General features: G+C 39.0%; 1 protein-coding gene and 2 long non-coding RNA genes across 3 annotated transcripts; 2 read left to right on the top strand and 1 right to left on the bottom strand.

Annotated features, from left to right (window-relative positions):
* The first annotated feature begins 1311 nt into the window (after positions 1 to 1311).
* On the top strand, positions 1312 to 2580 carry LOC147160818 (uncharacterized). The gene is made up of 3 exons (XR_015097371.1): positions 1312 to 1390; positions 2148 to 2331; positions 2444 to 2580. It is a non-coding gene; the product is annotated as an uncharacterized LOC147160818 (long non-coding RNA).
* A 14622-nt stretch (positions 2581 to 17202) lies between these two features.
* ca4a (carbonic anhydrase 4a) lies at positions 17203 to 23975 on the bottom strand. Its single transcript, XM_086057745.1, has 8 exons — positions 23817 to 23975; positions 20998 to 21042; positions 20747 to 20911; positions 20520 to 20665; positions 19853 to 19945; positions 19700 to 19766; positions 19450 to 19613; positions 17203 to 18424 (listed from the first exon to the last, which is right to left on the bottom strand). The coding sequence occupies exons 1-8, from the start codon at positions 23935 to 23937 to the stop codon at positions 18245 to 18247; spliced, it is 981 nt and encodes a 326-aa protein (XP_085913871.1). The 5' UTR covers positions 23938 to 23975; the 3' UTR covers positions 17203 to 18244.
* On the top strand, positions 23208 to 26174 carry LOC147160816 (uncharacterized). Its single transcript, XR_015090386.1, has 3 exons — positions 23208 to 23350; positions 23807 to 23875; positions 23946 to 26174. It is a non-coding gene; the product is annotated as an uncharacterized LOC147160816 (long non-coding RNA).
* The last annotated feature ends 775 nt before the right edge of the window (positions 26175 to 26949 follow it).

The following is a 26949-nucleotide window of genomic DNA, read 5'->3' as shown; positions in this document are numbered from 1 at the left end:
CTGTCCAAACTGGCCGACACATCTCTACTCGCATTCCCCGATGTGACCTCATTACAACCTGGGAGAAGACAATGAGATCAATCTGAAATATTTCCTCACTGCTGTGCCATTCGACCTATTCTTATTCTCCTGTGACGTATTGTGTCATCAGGAGAGAAGGAGTTATTCTGATAAGCGCACAAATGACTCCTGCACACAGTCCAACATGTCGCTTCCTCTTCCTCTTGTGAAGCGCTTGAGTCACAGGCGACATCGCGGGAGAAAGTCCGTAGCGACACAAACGCAGAGGATGTGTCTTTTGTCATTGTGTTGTTGTGGACGCACACATACAAACACACCCAAATTCTTTTGCTGGGAAATCGATGTCTCAGATTTGAATTTAAGTCTAAATAGACATCATAAATTTCCTACGTGGCAGTAGAACAATATGAAGTTACTCTGACACTCATGACAGCCCCAAAGGAAAATGCGCCATACTGACGTCGTCATCATTTTAATTAAATTGTCACCCACGACCCTTATGAGGGTAGGTCAACAATAATCTAACAATTTCGGTTAATGGATGGTATGTTTCCTGTGTGATTCTAAGATCAAAATTGCATTGCTCTTTGTCCTAATAGGAGTTACCATGTAAAGCCTGTCACTAGCACATTAGCATTAAGTTAGCAACAGCTAGCGTCTTTCATTCCAATTCAAAAGACTCTGAAAAATCAGAAAAATGTCAATTAATGGCTACCACATAACATAAACAGTAAGCCACAATTAAATGCAGCAAAATGAGAAATGGTGGTGATAATATTGTGTTGGTATCGAGTGGTTAGAACCATTTATCCTGGTTTAAACCAGACACTTAATAACCGTATCCCTGGACGGCAGTGTATATGTTGCGGAGAGGTGGGAGGCAAAGGAGGTGTTTTATTTTTGTTAAAATATTACATATCAGACATGCACTGTACATTTTTCTAGCTTGTTTTAAAAGAACACACAAAATAAAAAAATCCCCCCCTTAACAAAAAAAACCCTGTACTGAAACAATTTCCTTTTAAAAATAAGAAAGTTTCAGGCAGCACCATAAAATGAAGAGTTTATAGTGTCCACAAGACAAAAAAAAAAATTCGGACTTTTTTTTTTTGTCAAGTCAGCATGTGCATGTCAATCACACAGTTGTCATGGAGATTTATACGATAAACCAATTAGAAAAGGAATTTAACTGTTAAATTGCTAGCAGGCGTGTTTTCGTCATACTGGAACGAGAACTGCTTCTGTGTCTAAGAATCATGGGAAATGTAGTCCTACTAGCCTAATGCTGCGGTCGCCTGTCATACTCAACGTGAGCTGAGCTTTTCTGCTGTCACCAATTTCCAATCCTGCAATGCGGGACCGGCACAAGGTAAACGGCACAGCCAGCTTTCAATAGCTGCCGGGACCAAGCAAAAAAAAAAAGTTTGAATGCATTGACTTATTTACAGCTGTTGAACTGTCATCCAAGATAGCATTTAGCATTAGCTAAAGTAAGAACACAACCAGGCTGACTAGCAGTTTGTAGTGTACTGTTTTTTTTTAAATTTGAAAATATGGTCACCCTATTGTCATGGCCTCAGCTCGCCCACGACCCCAACGAGGACACGCGGCGCAGAAAATGGCCGGATGAATGCAAAACATGATTTCCAAGGAACTTTCTCGAGAGCTTGAGCACGGGCCAAGCCATTCCATTTGAGCGCTGATTCGGATAAACACTTTTCATTTGATTAGCTTGGCTTCTTTTGTGCGGTCCACTCAGGTAGACGATGTTTACCTTTCAGTCCACATCCTTTTCTGGTATGAGTAAAGACACACCTCACAGAGGATACGGCACTTTATAGGCTTTTCCATTGTTGCTCTTCTCTGCAGCACAAAGTGATTTTACCATTCAAATGAGGTCAAACGCAAACTATTCCTAGAATTGGGTTAATGGTTGACGTCAAAAGTAAGGCAAGAGATGAATTGTCAAGATGTCTGTACATGAAAGAATAGTGATCCTATCTTTCATGTATGATGCAGACCAGTTCCTTTACGAACGAGCAATTTTTTTTTATATTGTTCTTGGCATTACCGCAGGGATTTCCTACTTAATGAGAGCGACTTGATGAGCGTTGTGATCTTATCAGTGGAGGCAGGTGGTGGTGCCAGCACAATGCAGGACAGCGCGTTGGCGCTGGGCACGGGGTTCGGAGCAGGTTGCAAAGAGCGCCTCACCTCGCAGGCGATCTGCACTGAACTGGCTTGACCTTGATCCTCCCTCTCTGCTAAACGGCAACGCGCTATGAATGGTTGTGCCGTGACGCGACACAGGTTTGTTCCCATTGTCCCAGAGTGGACACAACGTCTCTACCTCTTCCTTTTTGGTCATTTCGAGAGGCTGTGCCATACAAGCTACATCTCGACGCTTTTCCTGTGTTTTCAGACAGGCAAGCGTCCACTTTACAATATCAAATAGTGGAAGAATCACTTATAAGATTAGTCACCTGATGACCTTCTGGGAAAGTCCGTAGGTGAGTTTCACACTATGTTCAAAGAAAATCTGCCGATTTCCTGACAATTCCTCTCAAATCCAAGAATCTGCTCTATGGATCATGCATGAAGATGACTACACAAATCAGACGATCATTTGATTTGCCTTTTTCACACCATGTGGGGCCAACATCATCAATAGCGACAACATTTGACCAAAGATATTAAAACTCTTTTGTTTGTGTTCCCTAAAACGAACAGTCCCTCCATGAGTGTGATAAACTTTCAGACACCCGTGCTCTTATCTGGCAAGACAACATGCTCCTCATTGTCCGTCTTCACCTTGAACATGGTAGGAAATGTACCACATATCAGCAACAAACTGGGTCATCAGGATAAGGGACACTGTTTAGGATGCTATTTATTATGTTCACTTCTATTTTCAAAGCACTCATTTTCTATACCATTCATCCTGTTTTAAGGTCGTGGGGAGCTGGAGTCTATCCCAGATGACTTTGAGCAAATGGCAGACTGGTCTGCAGTCAATCACACGTTATGCTAACGTCAGTCTATATATGATATGATATGATACGATACGATACGATACGATACGATACCATACGATACCATACGATACCATACGATACATACGATACATACGATACCATACGATACCATACGATACCATACGATACGATACGATACGATACGAAACGGCACGGCGCGGCACGACGCGATACGATATGATACAATGAGATGATATGATACGATACGATACGATACCATACCATACCATACCATACCATACCATACCATACCATACCATACCATACGGCACGGCGCGGCACGACGCGATACGATACGATACAATGAGATAATATGATACGATACCATACCATACCATACCATACCATACCATACCATACCATACCATACCATACCATACGATACCATACCATACGGCACGGCGCGGCACGACGCGATACGATACGATACAATGAGATGATATGATACGATACCATACCATACCATACCATACGTAACCCAAACCAGATATAGCTAACCCAGCACTGGGTCCAAAAGGGACCAACGCTGGGTTATTTATGCCCAGCACATTGGGTTGAAGGTTTGACCCAGCAATGTTGGGTCAAGATTTTGATCCAACAAGGGGTAAAAACTACCCATACTGATGACTTAAAGCTACAAAAGAAGTAGGTTATCAGGTTATCAGTTAAAAATAATGCAAATATTATTAAAGCTCTTGACAATAAAATGTTCTATGTAGGTAGCTCCAATTGTTTAAATGTGCTATTTTGGTTAATATTGCGTTGGTGGAATATGAGTTAAGCAATAAAATCCAGCAGTTTTTATCAATATCAGAAGGCGGCCATTTTGCCAATTGCTGTCGAGTGAAAATGCCACACAATTGCGCAGGTCTCAGATAACAACCAATCCCAAACTCAGCTTCAGAAAACAGGTGAGCTGTGATTGGTCGTTGCCTGAGCCCTGAGCAACTGTGCTGTCATCTTCAGTCATCAGCAAGTGGCAAAATGGCCGCTCCTGAGATGGATAAAAATGGCTGGATTTTGCTTCATAACTCATATTCCACAAATGTAATATTAATCAAAATGTCATGTTTGGACCAGTGAGGTCACATGTAACATGTTATTGTCAAGAATTTTTTAAGGTTGACCTCCCCTTTAAACAAACTTTTTCTAAGAAGAAACATTCTCCATAAAGTGTATAAACTTATGTCATACAGTCAGCGGTGTTACCAACCGATCCAATACGGCTGCTACTGATGTTTTCTAAACATTACATTTATTCCAACATCAATATTGTGTGTTGTGTAAACCTTCAATCTTCAATCCAATATACTTTGTCAAAAATAATTAAACCAAGAGAATCCACAGCTCGGGTTAAGAAAACAACTCAGCATTTTTGTGTGCATATCATATTTTACATCATATCGTATATGACTCTGTGAGAGTGTCAATCAAACTGATAATTAGTGTCGTTGCAAAGACACAGATTTGTATCCACCTGCCGTATTGCAGTGGTGCCCAACCGTTGCCGCTCGCCACACGGCCTGGTACCCGTCCGGCTGGGACGTCGTCAGCTGACTTTTTTGCCGAATGTGGTCACCGTTGAGATTTTCAGCAGGCGGTCTGCTAGAGGCTAAATATGCAGTAATCGTGAGAAAGTTGGGGGGAATGAAACTTCTGTAATTGCAATAAACCAAAAATGTACATTTTTAATTACACTCCGCTGTCTGTCAGGTGTCCGTTTTCTGTATTAATGTTATGAAATGATATGAAATCATCCCATGATGTATTGTTTTCCTTATCTCCTGTTCTGTAACACGTCAACTTCCCCCGAAGTGAAAATAAACAAGATTCTGGGTGTCTATCGCACATCCTCTCCACGGGCTGACTGTATGTGATGTCACCGGCCCTCCGCCCTGCCTCCTATAGACGGACTCATCACCTACAGTATGTTATCGTGTCGTCCGGGGGAAGAGGGCGACCCGCTCCCTCTTCGCACAATGGGGTCGAGGCTCAAGGGTTGGGGTTGACAGTTCAACGCTGCGCTCGCTCTGTGTCTACAGCAAAGCAAACAATACAATCTTTTGCTGAGCACAAAAATGATGACTCTCACCTTGGTGTCAAACTGCATGAATGGTGTTTTTGTGTTCAAATAGCAACACATTTTCTATCATTCCAATTGTGCTGACTTTACATTGTTTATCATCGTTAACTCATGTCTTTTCTTTTGTATTTTATTTTCACAATGGATTTTTAAAAATGTTGCTTTAAAATATTTCAGATGATGGAGAAAATCACAGATGCTGAAAATGGGCCAAAAGTAACTACATACGCTGAATCTTATTTCATCTATTTATGCTAACAATATATTGACAGAACCTTCGATTAAACAAGCCAAGATCTCAAACTGAAACTCAGTATTAATTTTTATTTGATGCTCTGCCATGAGATTTTTCCAATGTGAAATGTGTGCCTTGGTTCAAGTAACAGTCTGCTGCTATGATTTAATAGACTGGTCAAATTCTGGTCAACTTCTCTTCCTGCCAGCATCCCCTGAAGTTGAATTTATGTATGTTATGTCTTGTTTACTTTAATCCCCCCCAAAATGGACCATGAAGATGACAGTTGTGGCACGCGGGGTCTTATGTCACAGATTCTTCATCTGCCCTTTTGTACTTTTGCTGTAGGCAATGCAAAAAGCTACGCGAAGCACATTTTCCTTGAGCACGCTCTTTTTCCATTTTTACATGTATGTGTGTCTGTATTGGCCATTGAGGAGTGTTATGCAAAGTTACGTTTCTCAACTAAACTAACATATGATAAAACATCGTTATGTAAGCGAGAGCACAAAAGTGCACTCAGTGGCTGAATCACAGTCCTTGCCCTCGCCACACACTTTCTGTCACTTTTGATTGACATTGATAATGCAATATTCATACAATATTTATAGTTTGTTATTCTCTGTGCAGCTTGCAATCCTTTTTGATCATTTCAAAATCAAATCCCTACCACATTTCATTGGCAAATTAAAAAAAAATATATATATATTTTTTTGACCAGCCAAAATTTCATAATAAATAAAAAAAATAATAAATAAATAAATAAATAATTACTTTTTCAAATAATAATATATATATATTTTGTCCCCCCCCAATTTTTTTTTGACCAAACTGTTCCAGTTTCAAACGGTTTATCTTATCCCTACCACAATATGATTCTAAAAATGTCAAAATAAAAGCTAAGAAATCAATATCAGTTTGTTCCCCTCCCCCTATTTTCTGCTTTTTTGTTAATAGTTGAAGTTATTACATCTTAAATTACTGCTTTAGCCCAAAATATACCACAATATATGCCACAATATATACCACAATTATAGCTGGAAAGTAGCACATTTCTGAATTAACGCTTTAATATGAATAAAAATGGTCTAATATTACAAGAAAAAAAATCATCATACTCTGATGCAGTGCTGCACTTAACATAATAAATCATAACCAGAAAATTATCGCGGAACATTTTCAGCAAAACTTAATATATTTTGTTGAATTGCCCAACTAAGTTTGTTAACTAGAATTGTGCAATATACAGTTGATATTTATTTTCTATGTCCACATCTTAAAACATTATGATATGACTTACACTCAATACATGTGTTCTTGCATTGTATGATATTAAAAACCTAAATAAAACATGAATTATGATAAAATACTAATTTTATTAATTTTGCATTTGACCCGTTTGTCAAAGTCAGCTGTGATAGGCTACAGCTTATATACATCCAGAATGCAGCTGCTGCATTTGGTTTAAGGCTGTAAGCACACGTTTGAATAATGATTGCGTAAATGAAGGTTAAAAATCTCCAATTGTGATTTGGTGGTAGACAGTCTGTCGAGGTTGGCACATTGCCTGCTGTGTGTGAACTGATCAAGATGAGAATAGGGTGAAAACAACATATGTCTAAGGGATTTGGGGCCCTGTGAAAAAATAATACGTCGGGACTTGGGACCAGCCACTTCAATGCCGCATAATGAAAATATTATTTTCTAGCACTTCTGTTTGTAATGTGCTCTTCTAATTATCATTGTTGCCATCTTCCATAACAACAGCTTCCAACAACCCCCTGCTCAAGGCAGTTAGGATCTGATCTAATTAGAATTCCATTATGGTGAGAATAAAAGCTAATGAGATGCCTTGGTGTGTCTCCGTAATCGCTGTCATAAGGCAGTGTAGAAATCATTGTGGTAAAATGGAAGTTCACCATCCAGTTCAAGGCAGCAGCATCACAATAAAAAAAAAAAAAATCTCGTGCGATCTGAATAATGCCTCGAGTGACGCCCAATTTCCCCAAATAAACATTGCCCCATTTTTTTTTTCAGTTAGAGACAAAATCTTATCCCGTTGTGGAGAATAAATGAGGGCAGGATGTTTGAATTCTAAATATTAATAATCCAAGGGGCTAATGTTTTGAGAGTCGCTCATCTGGTGGGGGAAGAAAACCCAAACATGCTTCCAAAAAATGCATGCAGGGCCGTGGGAATGACAATATGTATGGGGGGATATTTATTAGAATTACTCACTAACAATTGATATCAAAAAGGAAAATACATTAAATGCTGTTTTTGATGCTAGCTTTTGTGTATGCGTGGTATGCACAGGGAAGAGTAAAGGACACGTGAATCCTCTACTTATCCCCGGCTATGAATAGATACTATACTTGACTAAAACGTGAATGAAAGTCTTTCATGAATTTTTCATCCGTCTGCGTATATGTACAGTATGTGTGTTTGTGTGTCCTGTGTTTGTAAAGACACAGATTTTGTTTTTTTTTAGCATTTAGCATACATTTTATCAATACTTTTGAACAACATAGCCCAGTCAACAATGTTTAGGGTTACTCCACATTAGCAGTGAAGTCAACCCTTACCAAAAAGTAGTATACTTTAAGTACATAATATAGAGTATACTTAAGTATACCTAAGTTTATTTTTCGCGTGTACTTATTCTTGTACTAAAAGTGAACTTTAAGTAAACTCCTTGGGACTAAATTGGAACATTTTAATACACTTGAAAGTATGCTTAAGTATACTTATTAATATACTTTATAATATAGTATGCTTAAGTATACTTATTAATAGACTTTACAATATACTTAAGTATACTTTTAAGTGTACTAAAATGTTCGAATTTAGTCCCAAGGAGTATGCTTAAGTATACTTATTAATATACTTTATAATATACTTAAGTATACTTGAAAGTATACTTTATAGTATTTTAAAGTGAGTATACTTAAAAGTATACTGTGTGGTACTCTTATGTCCACAGTTTAGTTTACAGCAAAAAGCCCAGTGATGACTTGACAGGGATCGAACCAGCAAACACTAGTACTGAAAGTAGCAACTTTAACCTCTAGGCTATCCAGCCACATTACCCCAAGGGCTTTAATTTTTAAATAAATAAATAAATAAATAAATAAATAAATAAATAAATAATAATAATAATAATAATAATAATAATAATAATAATAATAATAATAATAATAATAATAATAATAATAATTAGAAAAAATATATATAATTTTGGTTCCTTACTTGCCAAGTGCCTTCCAAGTATATACTACAGCAGGGGTGCCCAAGTTCGGTCCTCGAGAGCCCCTATCCAGCCTGTTTTCCATGTTTCTCTCCACTAACACACCTGATTCATGATCAGGATCGTTATCAGGCTTCTGCAAAGCTTGCTGATTAGCTGATCATTAGATTCAGCTGCACTGCAGGAGGGAAACATAGAAAACAAGCTGGATAGGAGCTCTCGAGGACCGGACTTGGGGACCACTGTACGACAGTATGTAACCTTTTATGATATGTTTTAGTATACTTACAAGTACACTTAACATTTACTTGGTGGAGTTGACTTTTCTTGTACTTTTTGGAAGTATACTCTCCTAATTTTGAATATACTTCAAGCGTACTTAAATAAACGTATTTTTGGTAAGGGAATCTTTTGGGGAGATGCAACACAAAACAAATATTTTTGTCATTATCAGTTCAGGTCGGTGGTGACTCACAATTTGCCCTCCTTAAGTTCCCTGGTGTCCCTTGTTTTGTAATTAGGGTCCCTGTTGAGCTGGAACACAGATAGGGCACACCGGTTGTAAGTATCACAACAATCGAGAGATCCACCTCAGGGGGCGGCCATTTTGCCATTTGCTGTCCACTGAAAATGATGTTGCGTAAGGGTTCCTTTTGTGAATGTCACATGAGCAAAACCAGACAATAGGTGATCAGCGACGGTTGTTGCCCGAGCAACTGTGTCGGCAGCAAGTAAATGGCCGCCCCCCTGAGATGGATAAAAACAGGTGTATTTTGCTGCTTAATTTATGTTCCACAAACACTATATTAATCAGAATGTTTAGACTAGTGGGGGCAAACGGAACATATTGTAAAGACATTTTGGACTTGACTTCCGCTTCAAGCCGGATGGATTTCCGCTGCATATGTGTATCACGTCACCGAGTGTATCCAGAAGCATCAATGTCTGGATCAACATCCACGAAGCTCTTTTTGATGCTGACAAAAGCTGTTACGTGTGCAGCGTCATGCTGCCTGAATCACTTGGTTAGAGGACAAGGACGGAGCAAGAGGTGCTGAGTGGGCTTCTGTTGATGAGTGCTGGAAGAAACGCTTCGACAAAAGTCTTGCAAAGTAATACAATGGAATCGTTTTAACTTCTAATGATGGCCTATGACAGAATGTGGGACATTTCACGGACTTGTAAACATGGAGACTAGCAACTCATTCTTAACTGTGTTGAACCCGAGATCACTAAAAGATTAAACATTTAGGACAAAGACTAGTGTTTATCTTGCACATTAATTGTACAAAGGCTCTTGACATCAATTTATTTTAGTTCTAAAGAATTAGTTCTCTAATATACATACTGTATAGAAGGCCTACTGCTGATTTGTTGAAGTACACACTTTGGGGAGTCAAGCTGCAATAAACCCAATTATTCCTTACTATTGCTTTAAAGGGACAAGCAACCCTGAACAAGCAAGGTTTGTTATTTTTGTAGCTCCTAAATCAGCACAAATTTACCAGAAGGAGAAAGAAGGCCCCTGGTGCAAGAAAACAGCTGAATGAAGCTAAAGCTGACATTTGAGAGGATGGCTGTGTCCACCACAGCACAGTTGCGTGTGTATTGTGTGTGTGTGTGTTTGTGTGTGTGTGTGTATATATATATATATATATATATATATATATATATATATATATATATATAATGACCAATTGAGATTTAATTCTCTCTTTTCATTGTTGTTATTAGTTGTCTGTGCTGGGTGTCAGGTGCTTAAGTCAAGTTAATCGTGGAGTTCCACAGGGCTGTATGCATGAGCCACTATTATTCACCTTGTTGTTGTTGCTGCATCGGTTTCCTTTTCTTTTAACCATACATCCATTTTCTCCACACTTGTCCTCATTGTCGTGGGTGATTTTTATTGACGTTGGGCAAGAGGCGGGGCTCTTGATGGATGTTGCAGCCACTAGTTTAGCCTTTTGCACCAGCATACTATATTTTGAGTATTTTATGAATGAAATTCGTGAATAGCTATCTTTTACCAAAGTACCATTCAACAGTGGTGTGTACATTAAATTTAGGCATATCTCAGTATATAAACTTTTCTCAATAAATAATGACAACCATCAAACAGCCAATCATTTTTAGAGCATCAGGGAAACGATAGCTTAATCACATGCAGATGATGTTCAGTGAAGCCTTCAAATGCAGTTGATGCATTCCCTATGTATGTGCTTGTCTAATTCAGTGCAAAGTTGAACACGGAAGACAGGATGTGTACCTGTGAACAACACTCCTGTCTGCTGTTTGAACAAGTCACCACGGTAGAACTAATGACAACTTGCTGAGATGCCATTAACAGGATAAAAAAAAAAAGAAAAAAAAAGAGTCCTCTTTTGGAAGTCAAGTTGTGCTCTGTGTGCGCCTTGTGTGCACTTTTAGCTGTTCTCGTGGGAAAGGTGGTGTAATAATATATGGAGGACCTTTCGGAAGGTCAACGCTCTCTGCTAAAGAGAGGAAAGGTGACATGACTGACCTGTGGACACAGATGCTTTTTGTTTGTTTGTTTGTTTACAATTTAAAACAGTTTCAGCTGTCTTGATAACATGCTTTTATCAAAAATTCCACCCCAAGTCACCTTTGTCTTGTGCAAGCAAGCCAGCTCTCTTTCCGCCTCATGGTAAGTCTGGCTTTTGTTGCCATGACAACCAGGGGAGGATCCTGAGCTTTGCTACTAGAGATGTACACGGCCTCTCCCTCTCATTGGCACACTGAATAGTTTGTGTAACAGTGGGCTGGCATTACAAATGCTAATGCAAGATTTGCTTTTTATTGTAGTTCACGCAACATATTCAGCCATCCACCTTTCATTTATATCCTGTACGAGGAGCTGGAGGCGGTCCCTGCTGACTTTGGGTGAGAGGTGGATCACACCCTCAGTCAATCATTCACACTCACATTTCCACCATCACTGAGTGGGATGGGAACTGCGCTGAAGCGAATGAAGCACTGCACTATCAGTGACTGTATACGTTTACAGCATACAACCATGGACCAAAAACATTACACAGTAAATTCTGTAGAATAAAATTACTCTAAACAGAGTCTATTTGGTCTCACACTTGTAAGAGAGTAAAATGTTCAGAGTAAATTTTATTCATTTTTAGTGTGTACAACAGAATTTGCCTATGCCACGAATAAGAAAAAAGATTTGTCACTCAGAAATTCTAAGTATATTTTGCAAGGAGAGATTCTGACTAAATTTGACTAGTTTATATAAAAAAAAGAAAGAAAAAGTTACACAAGGGTTGAGGACCAAACTCACAGCCTTCATCTTGGGACACCACCTAAGCTATGCAACTCCTACTGTTTGCTCATATCCAAAAGGAGATATTCCCGGAGTTACGAAGATTCCAGATGATGAGCAATACACCCTAACCCTAACCCTAACCCTAACCCTAACCCTAACCCTAACCCTAACCCTAACCCTAACCCTAACCCTAACCCTAACCCTAACCCTAACCCTAACCCTAACCCTAACCCTATTTTACTTTTCCTAGTGTAAATTTTACTCTGTTTAGAGTAAAACTTACTCAAGAACATGGTGAGCACATCACATCTGCCCAGCCTAGCTAAACGTGTAAAAAAAATTGTTAATGCTATTATGACCAATAACTATGTTTGCATATTACTAATTGTTAAGCATTGAATGACAATTTTTTTTTCTTTTTTACAGTTTATTTAAAGAGCCTTAAAAGATGTCTGTACCAGATGTATCACTATTCTAGTTTCCATCTATAGTCCCCAAATAATACAATTACAGAACAAAAGTAAAATTTCAAAGTACTAGCATACAAAACAAATCAAAACAAGTCCTCTGTAAAGTTACGATTTGTCAACTTTAGCTTTAAACATCAATGCCATGTAGTAAAATCAACATTTTACAATTCATATAAGACTGCTAAAAACTGGAGCAGTTCAAAATGAATACTTATCTAATTAAATGACAAAACCGTGAAACATAAAAAAAATATCTACATCATACTCACCAGTGTCGCTGATTTCCATCAGTGTTATTGAGTGCGCATCCCCACAGACATGTTTAGCTAGTCAAAATTGGCTGTAAAGTAACAAGTTTTTGTCTTTTCAACCAATCAGAGGACAGAACTAATGATGACATCATCAAAGCCCAGCGCTCTGGCCCTTGTGAGGATAAATGCTAAAATCTAATTAGTTTGAGAAATAGTTTTAGGCTGATTTTAGGCCATAACGTTAGGTACAGTACACCTCCGATCGTGTGTGTGCGTGCGTGTGATTCCCAGCGGTCAGGAAACGTCAGATCCAATTGAACAAATGCAAAAAAAAGACTTCCTCACAACAAGGTAAACACACAATATTTTCTGTAATTCTAAACATCCGACATCATGTTGAGGACAATACATTGTGGTTCTTGGAAAGCACAATGTAAATACTGCCGTTTATTTCGATGTTTTTTTTTTCTTTCTAAAAAAAAAACCCTCACCCCTTGATGGCCTGTAGAACAATGCCAGCAAAACCAAACAAATCAGTCTTGTATAGTGAAGAATAACTTGACCATGTGTGTATTTGGGAGTGCCTCATACTTCGCCCGAAAGCTTCTTTTTGCTGACGCAATAATTTTAACAGTTTTAAATCAGTTTTAAATATTTAGTGAATGGGATTTATCCTGGGTTGAGATTCATATTAATGGTTAGACCAGCCATTCTCAAATATTGGGACGTTTGTTTGTTTGTTTTTTCCAAACAAATATAAAGTGCAACGGCACATCCACTACAGTAGGTGGCAGTGGCACTCACATTTAATTATTTTTTTATTCCCTAGCAAAGTGCTGCACTTCAAAACTTTTTGTTACAGATTAAAAACAATTTTGATAAAGTTATTCTTTGTTGTAAGTTGATCTATATTTCTTACTTTTTCGTTTTAATGTTACGCAGAGGTGTAACTATCACAATTTCATAAATAAATTATATTTGTAGTCGCGGTGGAGAGTTGGAGCCAGGGTTATTATAGTTTTGGAATTTTTCATTTTTGTTAGTTTTAATTCGTTTTCAAGGTGGTTCTGTTAGTTTTTATTAGTTTTAGTTATTTAATAAATGCTTAGTTTTAGTTAGTTTCAGTATTAGTTTGAGTTTTTTTTTTTTTTAAAGTGTGTATTACTTGTGCGCAATATTTAAAAAAATACCATGGGAGCAACGTCATCTGAAGGTGCTTTTCTATTGGCTACTGCTAGATGACGTCACTTTTGTGTGACACACTTTCAAACTTCCTTATTTTGGTTAATATCCAAATAAATCTACTTAAAATCACATTTAAAATCATGCCCAAAGGTTCATGCATTAAATGAATTACCAAAGACTAAAATGAAAGACATTTTTACTATAATTATAGTTAGTTTTGTAAACATAAAATGTAGTTTCAGTTGTTTAAAAGCATTTTCAGTTTTTATTTTATTTTGTTAACGATTTTTTTGTTGAATTTTAGTTTTTGTTTTTTCGTTAGTTTTAGTTAACTAAAATAACCTTGGTTGTAGCACAAAATGTTTTCTTCTTCCTGGGTGGGGGGTGGGGGGGGGTGTTACAGAAAGTAATTGATATATAGTGGATTAGACATAATATTATATTATAAATCCCAATAGATTAAAAATGGTGCCAAACTCAATTATTTTAGTAGTTAAAAAGATAGTGATAAAAAGTTAAAAAGTGTTAGAAAGTTATCAGCAAATCCACCCATCCTGACCACACCCTGATCTGCTCACCATTCATCCAAATGCCACAAAAAGGAGATGTGACCTTTCACATTACCCACAATATGTAATATACTTAAGTTATTATAAAATAAGGAGCTGTTTATTTGGAGACAGGTGTTTATTTGTTCCAAGCGGTCCTCTTCTGCTTTAAAAAAAAGAAGAAAAAAAAAGTCATCTTTGTGCAGACTTTTGCAATCTCTTTCAATATGACACAGTCTCGTTTATTTAGCACAACGCAAACATGCAGTCCAGTGATAGCGGCTGGCGTGTGCTGAATCATATCATCGGGCCACTTCTGTGACGATGCTGCGTAATACGCAACGCGTCATGTCTGTCATCAGGCAAACATTCTTTGCAAAGTCGCATAAGCTCAGCGCACTCCTGACAAACACAGCACCCAATGTTATTTTTTAGGGATGTTCGACACCATTTTTTTCCAGACCGATACCAGTACGAGTACACAACTTTTACCAATACTGATTCCTCTAGTACTTTTGAGACATAGAATTTCCCCCTCCCAAAACAATGACACAATTCCAAAGAAAGGCCTATATGTAGAACGGCCACAAGAGGGCACAAGTCACGTATACCGTGTGGACGAACGGCCTAAACGGTAAGAAAGTTGTGAGGCTACATTAAAACTGGCTTTCGTGTGGACGGGGCCTCAAATACCTTTTTCGGTTAAAAAAAAAGAAGAAGCGCAAATTGTGTTTGTACACAATTTTCTGTCTAATACCAAAATCAATAAAACAACCATAAAATTGGACACAGTTAATTCCTTTATAAATGAGCAAACTTCAAAAGGCGATTGAAATGTGAAAAGTGCTTTTTACTATTTCCAACTTTCCAAATGCATTTTCACTCACTCCCCTCAATTATTCAATCATTAATATTGAAAGCAGAGTCACTAATGACATCATTCCAGTAAATACTGTGCACACTCTTGTCAAGCTTCAAACCTGCACCTAAAATAATTCTGCCAAACTTAACAATGTTCCGTTTCGACTCCTATTCGAAGACTTTCCTATTTAACGAGATGTTTGTCATTGTGGTTGTAGTTTTGACATTGTTTACCACCACACCGCATCATACCCGCCATTACAGGAACAATGACAGCACTCAAAGTACACCGGCTGATCACATGACAGCCGAGCACAGGAGCAAATTACGTTTTAAGGTCATTGAGTTCATTCTGACCTCACCGACCTTTGACCCATCCTGCCATTGACGCTCAAAAGTGCATGAAAGGGGGAACTGGCCTTTTGAAAAGTCCATTTCAAGTCATTGTTCCAGACTATAAGATCAGAAGGCTTCAAGTTGCTGTACACTGTTGGTGGTCATTTTTTATTTAGCTGCATGTAAACTGATGTTATCTGTTGCGGAGAGCTGGTGGCCTCGGGCGCAAGGAAAACTCACGTTACTCACTGTAGAGGCTTTTAAAGGGGGGAAGTCAACCCCTCCCAAAAATGATTGACGATAATATGTTCTATGCAGTGCCACTACTCTAAATATGGTATTCTGGTTAATATTAGCGGAATATGAGTTAAGTAGCAAAATCCATCAGTTTTGACCAATATCAGAAGGCGGCCATTTTGTGATGCCATCTTCAGTCGACAGCAAGTGGCAAAATGGCAGCTCCCCTGAGATGGATAAAAAAAAACGGCTGGATTTTTCTGCATAACTCATAATTCACAAATGTAATCAGAATGTCACGTTAGAGAGCAGTGTGGTCACAAATAACATATTATTGTCAAGAAATGTTGAAGGTTGACTTCCTCTTTAAACGTGCATGAAATTATCCTCTTGATGAACTCGACACTTGGAACTAAGGGAAGTAATGATTTTTTTTTTTAGTGAACTGTTGAACTGATTTGTTTGTCGCGGACGTTTGGGGAATGCAGTCATTCTAAGAGCGGCGGCGGCGGCGGCGGCGGGCGGCTATTGTAGCTTCTGCCAGATATTAAACATCCTCCGCTTTGATTCCGAGTCACATGAGTGGCGAGAAATCCTAACGGGGGATGAACAGGAAGCTTTCCTTCAAGTTTTTGCCTCTTCTCTCGTCATCTGCGCGTGCATCGCGGAGACGTAGATGTCTTCCTGCGTCTTCACATCACAAAAGAGTCTTTTGATTCCTTAATGGTGGCGAACAACAAAAGAAGGGAAGGGCGACGCGATTAATAACTCGAAAAGGAGATAGGATTTAGGAAACAGAATGCGGTTTGTGTGATTTGTTGTCGCGGTTGTGTAAATAGTCTAGTGTGTGATATAAGAATGTTCAGAGGGAAGGGCAGTCTAAAAAATCCATGGAATTGCTCACGTGCAGGAAAAACACTTGGATTTGGGCACGTCGCTGCAATGTGTTTCCTATCAATATTTCATGACTTAAATACAGACATACACAGAATAATCGCTTATGATCATCTTTTAGAGACATCTGGCGAGATGTGTGCATCCTGCTTCAAAAGAAAGCCCAGCTGAATCCTTTCCATTGAACTATTTCTTCATTCTTATTTACTGTCGTCAGTATGTGATGGAAGAATGCACAGTGCAGGCGAGAAATAATTTGTTGCAAAAATTATATAGCAAAATATGCTTCCCACAACACCATTATGTGAGTTGTACTTATTGTTTTTAATTAACCTTTTTTTTTTTATATACACTATAAAACGAAGCTCAGTCCTAAATGTGCTTACTATGACAATTGCTGACAAGTTATAATAAATAAAATAAACCGATTGTATTAATTGGTTAAAAATGTATTTATTTCCACATACTGATCTGTAACACCAAAACTGACAAAGAGGCTGTTCATTAAAAAGGCATTTGTTGTTTATTGTTCAACAATATCACATTCTTAATGACACGTTTCACAAGTTGACATCCTCAAACGCATACAACTTGATACATCTAACGCTTTGCAATACATAAATAATACCAATAAGTGCGCATTTCATATTCATAGACACATTCAGTGTGTAAAATACATGTGAATCATGTGCATTAGGACAGCTTAGAAATATAAGTTAATGCATCACGAAACTATGGAGAAAAAAAATATATATACAGCTTTCTTGGTCATCACAACAAATGCGGCTGGAAGATGGCACCCGAGCGACCCCGCTGATGATCAGAGGAGTCCGCAGGCTTTAATTCACAGTCAGTAGCGTTCAGTGCATCAGGCCCAGTCGCAGTCAAAATTGAGAGAAGGGGGTGCGTGCGGGATTGGAGCGAATATTGGCGAACTCACCCTTCGCTTCACCTGCCTGGACTATTTGAGATGATGGAAAAAAAAAAAAAGGCAAACTACTGACTTGTTTGACCGCTGCCTTTGAAACGGAGCTTGTTTTTATGACTCAGTTGTGCTATTAATAGCCCCGTGCAGTTCTCGAGTGCCATTGAGAGAGAGAACGGGCCATCACGTGCCCCCTTCACGAGACCGGAGCCACTCGCGCTGATATTAGCAGACTAAATTTGCTTGACATTGTTCAAGGTGGCTGAACTCAGGATGTGTTTGTGTGCGTGGGTGCTTTTGATGATGCTGGGAAATTTCAGGCCAGGGGTCTGACTGCACTGGTCACTGAGTACTTCATGGCACATTCATAAGGCGGATGTATGACCGACTGCTTGGCTATGCATGCATGCATGCTTAGCAACCCTTAAACACCTCCAAGGTGTCTTAATTAACACCTTTGTCATGTGTGTCGTAAGAGGAGGGCGGGGGGCCGCCCAGGTGAGTCATGCATGCACTACGACGTGTGTAACCATTTTGGAGACCATGCGGTGATGGTGTCACAAAACCAGGAATGATGTTCAACGTTCATGAGTGTCGCAGTGCTGCATCGGCGCCTCGCTCTTAATTGAGCCGGGACAGTCCCAAGGCCGTAGCCAGGGCGGCCACCAGGAGGGGCGAGCTGACCAAGAGCACCGCGCCTCCAGATCGATACACCTGCCGGCCGTTCAGCGGCTGCACTGGCCTGAAGGTCCCCACCATTGGCTTCCCGTCGTGGAACTTGAGGTCGGAAAAAGCCCGCAGCTGAGGGAGAAAATCGCAGAACAAAATGTCAGGATTGGAAAAGAAAGTTCTGCAGAAAAGAGAAGATGGAAAATCAAGATGTATTTAAAGATGGTCACTGTGTGATTTTTTAATTTTTTTTTTGGTATAATACTGGACTATCGAATTTGAAAATATTAGCAGATGTTAATTGTGGGATTCCACAGGGCGCTATACTAGGATCACTATTATTCAAACTGATCACTATTATTCAAACAGTTGGGTCAAAAAAAGTAACGCAATTATGGATCAAAAATGGACTGATCCACTTTTTGTGTCAATTTGGTCAAATTTTCTGGGTAGTTTTATACAAAAAGGCCCAATTTTTGACCCAAAGATGAGCCATTTTGACCCAAGTATCTGACCCAAATTTATGGGTTGTTTTTATACAAAATGATCCCATTTCTGACCCTAAATTGGGTCAAATTAACCCAAGTAAAGTATATGACCCAACTTTATGGGTTGTTTTATACAAAATGACTTTTTTTGTTTGTGTTTTTTTGGCACAAAACAACCCAGAAAGTTGGGTCAAATTGACCCAAGAAGAGGATCTGACCTAACTTTCTTTTATACAAAATGACCCAATTTTTTACTCAAAGTTGGGTGGAAGAGAATCAGTCCATATTTTACCCATAGTTGGGTTATATTTTTTACGCAACTGTTTTTTAGAGTGTTGCTGTGATGTCAATGCGTGTTTGTGTACAGTACATACTGTACATGTTTTTTTTATTTTTATAAAGAAAACAAATTTAATCTCATGTGAAATAAATCATTTACATTAATTGTGATGAAGATGACGCCAAACTATATTAATCGGTGCAGCCTCATGAGACGGAAGCAGTTATTCAAGTAGACATGAAAGCATCTAATGATGACTCTCTGGGGACTGAAGACAGAATAACTTTTCAGCGATATCATCTCACTCCCACATTAATTTGCCCCCTACACTGTCAAGGCGAACCAAACAATTTGTGCTCCCTTTCTGATTTATTTTCACACATCATAACCTGTTCAAAGCCCAGCGGGATGGGGTTCTCGAACAAGGTCCAAACCACGGCCTCGGTGCAGCCCGGTGTGGTCAGAGATCCCTTATAGCGGTAATAGGAGGTCAGGTTGTGCTCGGGTGGAATGAGCTGCGCCAAAGAGGTAGGAGGCAGAGAGATATTGACGTCTGGAAAAAAATAAATAAAAAGACAACATGAAGACTGCGGCAAAGCGTTCACGCTTAACTTGTTTTGATTGGACATCAGCACCTACTTGTGTTTTTGATGCTTCGCAGAGCACTGATAATGGAATCGTACTTTCGGTTTGCACTGTTGGACGCCTTGAAAGTGGGAAGTGACACGTTTCATTTTTGGCTGAAATGCCTCTTGTTGTGATTTGGAAAAAGTATAGGATTCAAATAGTTACCTCATAGAAAAATCCCAGGACTGCAACTCCTTCCGGATCTGCCAGTGCCGTCATCAGATCCGTGTAGTGATGCTTCATGTGCACGATGTGCAGCTGCACGACAAAAGTTACAACATCACCTTTTTACGTACTCTTCCGTAAACCAACAAAACTATCACAGCTTTATCAGCCTACTAGAATGGATATGTCAACATTAGGCTAAGTGGACAAAAAGTTGCACCGCAACAATCTTAAGGAATGGAGAAACTTAACTGTGACAATAAAGAAAGAAAGAAAGAAAGAAAGAAAGAAAGAAAGAAGGAAAACACACGTTGGGCCAAACATTAACATAAATGCTATTTATTGTTTAGAGGAATTTGGCCCCTTAGCAATGAAGTGCTGCCCACATGCACGAAAATATCTTTCCCATTCCTAAAATGTCTTTCTTACTCTGATTTCGCTCCTTTTTTCAGTGGGGACTTTGAACACAACTAGCCACTTGCCTTGTCGCACGCCCTAGCTCTGTCCTCATTCACCTTTGTATGGACTTGGAATTGTTGCTATATCTAATGCAGTTGTTTTTTTTAGTTTCAAGATGTAGGATCTATATTTTGCTTTATTTTTTTAAAACTATTATTATTATTATTATTATTATTATTATTATTTATGATTTCCGGTAGTAATGTACCTCCATGGCGTACTGCTCCCCATCAATGGTGTGTTCAGAGCCCGGCCCTCCATTGGTGCCCCAGTGCAGATGGAACTGGACGGCCTTGTAGGTGCTCGGCAGTCCTCCGCCCGAGATGGTGCTTAGGTGAGGAACTCCAACTTGAACTGCAGAAGACAAACGTGTCAGCACAGCATCCTGACCTCTCGAGTGCCCCCCCCCCCCTTCCACATTAACTTGGCACTCACCCGAGTGTCCGGTGTTCTTCATGGTGCCTCGGAAGATCTGCTGGTAGTTGGTGAACTCAAACGGAGTCAGACGCTCGTCTTTCGAGGTCTTTCTGGTGACGACGTTGATGGGCGATTGGGATTTTCCAGCGCAGGCGCCGTTTGCGTGGTTCCACTTGTCGGGACCTACGACACAAAAGCACATCAAAGTCGACCAAAGCTCTCAGTTTGGAGTTTCCTCAAATGGAAAAATGTCTTGAAAGCAAGTTTACCGTTGCATTGATGCTCACAGGTGAACTGGGACTGATAGCACCAGTCTGAAAGAGAAAATAGAAATATGTGCATATTTAATTATTTAAATACTCTTAACCTGTCAAGTGTTCTTCTATATTTAACTCCACTCTTAACTAACCATACAAATGCCCAACACACCGGATCTGTTATTATATTCTCAAATATCTTTCCTTCCTATCAGAATAAACACAGATACAATCTCTTACATGAGTGGGGAGACGTTCTCACATGGTTTGTTGGTGAAGTTTATTAATATTTCACAATCGCAGCGCACGTTGCCTTCCCATACACTCCAAGACAAATATCTGCCGCTATCTGGCCAATCAAATATTTATGAAAAACACTCATGCCATTGAAAAAAAATTGCAGGAGGGTCTCCTGCTCTGTTATTAGAATTGTATGAAGGCTTTTCCCCGCGTTGGAGAAGGAAGTCATTGCCATGTCAACCTTTTCCTCTCACTCATGCACAATAATGGTTGCTAAAAAACAAACACCCACCAGCACTTCTGCTGTGGCAGGCATTGTGATTCATGTCAAACCGATCTAGTTCCTGGTGCGATCTTATCCACGCTCAATGTTTGGATATTGTTTATTTGACCAATATGGCCATGACAGCAAGTGATTATTACAGCTGGAATTGTATTGTATTATATTATATTGTAACATTACAATATTGTTTATTTTATTTTGAATTATGAATTACTATAGTATAACATGCATCTTAACATCATAACATTTTACAAATAGGCCTATATTATTTTTCTCCTCTGAAAGCCTTTGTCAAGCTATATATTCAAGACCAGCACAATTTACAATTGCTAAGTCAAATAAGATTTTTTTATTTATATATATACTCATAGATATACATATTTCATTGTCCCTTTGAATAGGGGACCAAGTATTTGTGGCTCAGAATGAGGCAGATACATCACAATAAATAGCATATTGTTGAATAATTACCAAACATTATCTTTGTAAATGCAATGCTTACGTGTACTGTACATTGTGCGTGTTCTTATAATAAAGACTTAAAATAGTTGTTTTTAAGTCCAGCCAATCAAATTCTTGTCCGCACAATTGTCGGCCAATGAGAGGACGTGACGAATCTGCCGAGAGCATTAGCGAAGAAACATAAACAGGCTGCCATTGTATCTACGAGGAAACATTAAAACAAAAAACTAACAAATAACGGCAAAGGCGCACGGCAAGAAAAACAAACTCTTCGTGCATTATCTCGGCTTAATTATTATTATTTTTTAAATAGTAATACACATTAGCCTTCCGGTGTACTGCCGTCTCGCCTATAGCGGAGACAGACTTAAGACGACAGAAATGGAGACTGAATTGTCCCATTCACCAGACCAACTGCACATTCTCTCACGTATCCATAAAAACCCTGACGTGACTACTGCATTGGTGCAGAATAAACACGAGACGGCGCTCGGAACCGTTTCATCATTCAATGTATAAACGCCAATTCACCATTACGCACTATATAACGCTACTAAATAGCATTTCATACATTAATAACAAATAATAATTACTCATTCAAATTTATTTATACTATTGCAAAGCATTATTAACTAAATGTCTGCATGCCGAGTCGTGAGTTGTTGTTGTTGAACATTCATTATTCCTTGTAGCCTAACTGCTCGTATTAGATCAACTGAAACTGACTTGTTGGATAGGGCATTGTGAAAAGGTACGTAAAATATGAGGGACAATCAGCAGTTCAACGCACTGCAAACTACAATAAACGCAATAAACGTATATGTAAATACTGCAATAGTAAATTCATGTTAGCAGTCGAAACGTTGCACAACTCTATCCAAATTTGAATAACAGCGAATTGCGGCGCGAACTTCTTCTTCTTCTTCTTCTTCTTCTTCTTCTTCTTCTTTCCCAATCAAATGACTAGACACCTTGGAAATGAGAGCTGGAGTGCAAAGCAAATTGATTTTCGGTGGAATGCACCCCCGTGAGAAGGCTGTGCCGCAAAAAGGACGCAAACGTCATTGACTCATGCGCAGGTGCGCCACACTAGGGGGGGGGGGGCGATCGAGAGCGAGAGAGAGGGAGAGGGAGAGGGAGAGGGAGAGGGAGAGGGAGAGGGAGGGGGAGAGGGAGGGGGAGAGGGAGGGGGAGAGGGAGAGGGAAAGGGAGAGAGACAGGGAGAGGGAGAGGGAGAGAATCTCAGTACCAACTCCCCCCTCATTGGGTGTCTGGATCTGCTTGGGCCAGGATACGGGACAAGGACAGGGACATTATATGACACACGCATCATAGGGACGCGGGTGTCAAGCGCGTACAAGACAGAGATGGACCGAACAGGTGCGCACAAGCTGGCTCGCGCCTGGAGGAAGAAACTCATTCATTCATGTGGTCCTTTCCACTATCGGTTGCCTGCTAATTCTTATTTATGTATTTATTTATTTATTTATTTATTTTAAAGGAGATTCCTGGGATACCGCATGCATTAAAACAACTGCCATTTTGGTTGAATAACAAAATAATGTAATAAATACAATTAATAAAGGGCTCATTTATTACACACAATGTGTCAGGTCCGTTGATTTATATGACACTTTTACTCCCAATGACACTGTTAAACATGTATATTATAAAAATAAGATAATATATACTATTCAAAATAGGATAAAAAGAAAATTCAGGCAACCGTGCCAACATGAGAATTAGAGAAAAATGCCAACTTTTTTTTTTTTGTACATGTAAAACCCGACAAAAATAATAGATTCCCATGAATGAATGTGTGAATGTGGCACGCAGGTGGACTCACCTCCAGCTCCAGCGCAGAGGCTCCAGGAGGATGCCAGCAGGATGAGAACGGCCACCAAGGTGAGATGCTGCTGCATGTCGGCGGAGGTGAAGACAACGCAATGACTCGTTCGTGGTCGCATTGTTGCAGGGGGGTCTTATACTTATCCATCAGCATGCCACGCAGGAAGGGAAGAGGCTGGCCCCGCCCCCTTCGACGGGCATCCTCCGCGGATGGATCTTCAGTGGGGGCCACTTTTTTTTTCTTCTTCCCATCTATGAGCATCTTGGTAGTCAAATGATGAAATGAAGGTGTTGATATAAGTGAGGTGCTGAGTTATTAACCAGCACAGTAAGCCTATAATATCACATGTATTCGTTGTTTTCATATCTAAGTCAAGACATTGCATTCATGAAAACTAAAGCCGCTACCTAGAATACCCTCAGCTTTAATTATTAATCAACTTGATACGGTGAAGAAGTTCTTATTAAGAGAGCATAATGTATATTTAATACAAAGTTGGCTAATGTCTGAGAGTACGTGTGAAGGTCTTCCATTTGTGGGGGCGACGCCGTGGCGTGATGAAGCTCTTACAATAGGCTACTGTACATATTGCATCACAGGGAGTCCTTCCTTTGTCATGTTCTCGACAGTACAGAATGACTTTGTAAATTTTTTTTAGACAGCATGGACATGACTAGTGATAAGGAAGTTCACTCACACAAGGGAGTATCAGAGAGGAGGAATCTAGCAATGACGTCTTGATTTGGTGAATGTGCCCTGGCCTGGTTCCAATGCACAGGTGCGGTCAGTTTAGGGAGTTACAGTACAGCACAGCATTGTGGAACGGGCGCCATCTGGTGGCAAGTAATGATAAAAACTAAATGAATACACCCACCTCGAAATGAAACCCGCGCGCTGTATTTAAACGGACGTTGCGAAACTTAAAAAAAAAAAAAAACTCCATGCAAAATATAGTCTGCGTAAGCAATTGTCATAAATGCACTGCCCACAAGTTAAATGTACTTAGCAAGTTTTGAAGCAAAATACGTCAGGACTCCTGTAATTAGGATGCTGTTCATTTGCTACAGGTGCAACTAAATGTACATTGATTTATTTTAGTGCAGTAGTTAGAGTGAAAAAAGTTATTCATGTTCGATATACTTTTCAGAATGCCAATTCCTACTTACCCACTGAGCCATAGACGTCTATTAGACGTCTCTTCTAAATTTTAGACCGAAATTAGCCCGTCTATAATTGGTCTATATTTTAGCCCGAATCTAGACGATACAACTAATCAAGTAAATATTAATTAACTATTAAATAAAAAACAACAACAACAACTGTAGGTTGTATAAATGATGGCAAAATGTTGGATTACTACGTTTTAAACAGTAATTGATCAATGTACAGTGTAGTTCATATTTAGACTTGATTTAGACGTCTAAATCAAGTTCTCATTTCAACTCTTTAGACCAAATCCGGACGATTGAATTAAATACATTGAATAATATGTATTGACACAATAAAGTGAAAATAAATAACTGCACTACTGGATCATCAGTGTGAAACAAAATGCCAGATCGCACGATTCGTGAATAAAGCAGAAAAATACTATACGCATATGTGCGTACAAGATTGTCATATACTGTCTGTCAGCGGGTCTCTATAACTGTATGATACCTCCCCACCACTAGAAGGCAGCAACGCTTTTAAGCTTCACGTCAGTCTCAAGGAAGAAAAAGCGGAAGTGTAGTGCCAGCAATTATCGGGGGCAAACTTTTGTTTTGTATTCCTCTTGGACGACTATTGCTTCGAAAACCAAATTTAATTCCTCAAAGACAGAGAAGGACTGCCTATAGATAAGTGCTCGAAGCCACGTTATTGAAATGTTTAGTTCTGCAATGTTTGTTCATTTAATTGTTCATCCGTTTGCAAGATACCCTCTAGCTTAGCTTGCGGTTACGTTTCCATCAATCGTGTTTTTTTCTTGACAAATAAATAAATAAATACATAAATAAATAAGAGAAGTGCTTTTGACACACAAACGTTGAACTTAAAGGGGGCAGGTGGTTAGGTAGGTAGTTAGTTAGCTTTTTATTTCTTGCTTGCTCCATATTTTTAAATGTATGTAATGATTATGGCTTGTACATCAGCTGTTTAGGATACTATTTATTTTTATTTTATTTAATTTTTTTTGAAATATTGTACATCGTGAATTGATATACTATCTTCTCTAATTTCATACCATCTCCCTTTATTCAAATTGGTGATTAATTAATGCACATGTAAATCTCAATATTAATGTATACAAAGTTATTATTGATCATTTCTACCTTAGGTCATCTACAACATACTGATGTGCAGCAGGAGGACAAAGTACACAAGTTATTAGCTAAATATGTAGTATGATTTCCATTTTGTCTTCCAGCAGGTTATCAATGGCGCACATACATCAGCACCTGCCAATGTGACAGGCAGGACACAAGGTACCGTATTTGTTAAGTATCACAATGTTCACAATGGTAACACTGTGAGTAAAAATATTAATTTCAATATCCCCCGACAGTGAATATTGGCGGCAAGACGCACTCCTTGTCCGCAACGCAGCCAGAACTCCTGAAGGTTGCTTTGGTATGGGTTGCAAGTTAGATATGTCATTTATGCAATTTATTTATCTCCCAGGATGCGATAGACACATACTACTGTCAGGACCCCACAGGTGCTCGTCAAAAAATTTGAATATCCTCAAAAAATTGAATATTTTTCCTAATTCCATTCAAAAAGTCAAACTTTTATATATTATAGATTCAGGGCCCACAACTTAAGTGATTTCAAGTATTTATTTTATTATTTGGGCTTCTAGCTAAAAAAACCCCACAGCAACTATGAAAAAAAAAAGTAAAAAAAAAAAAAGAATAATGTGAAGAAATTATCATGCATACTTCCCAGTGTTTTGCACGGGGGAAAAAAGATGGATGGATGGTATTTTCAAAACGATATGTCAATCTTTAATAGTTGGTTGGATTCACTTTGCCTTAATCACTGCCTCGATGCGCCGTGGCATTGCCTGGGTGTCCTTAAAAGCCCAGGCTGTATTGATGCTTGCTGACATATTGTTTTGAAAATACCATCCATCTTTTTTTTAATGCAA

Source organism: Leptonotus elevatus, chromosome 16 (assembly GCF_054856555.1).
Source record: "Leptonotus elevatus isolate MCC_2025b chromosome 16, RoL_Lele_1.0, whole genome shotgun sequence".
In the NCBI taxonomy this organism is placed as follows: Eukaryota; Metazoa; Chordata; class Actinopteri; order Syngnathiformes; family Syngnathidae; genus Leptonotus; species Leptonotus elevatus.
The sequence above is the reverse complement of the archived record's forward strand: the minus strand, read 5'-3'. Positions and strand labels throughout refer to the sequence as shown.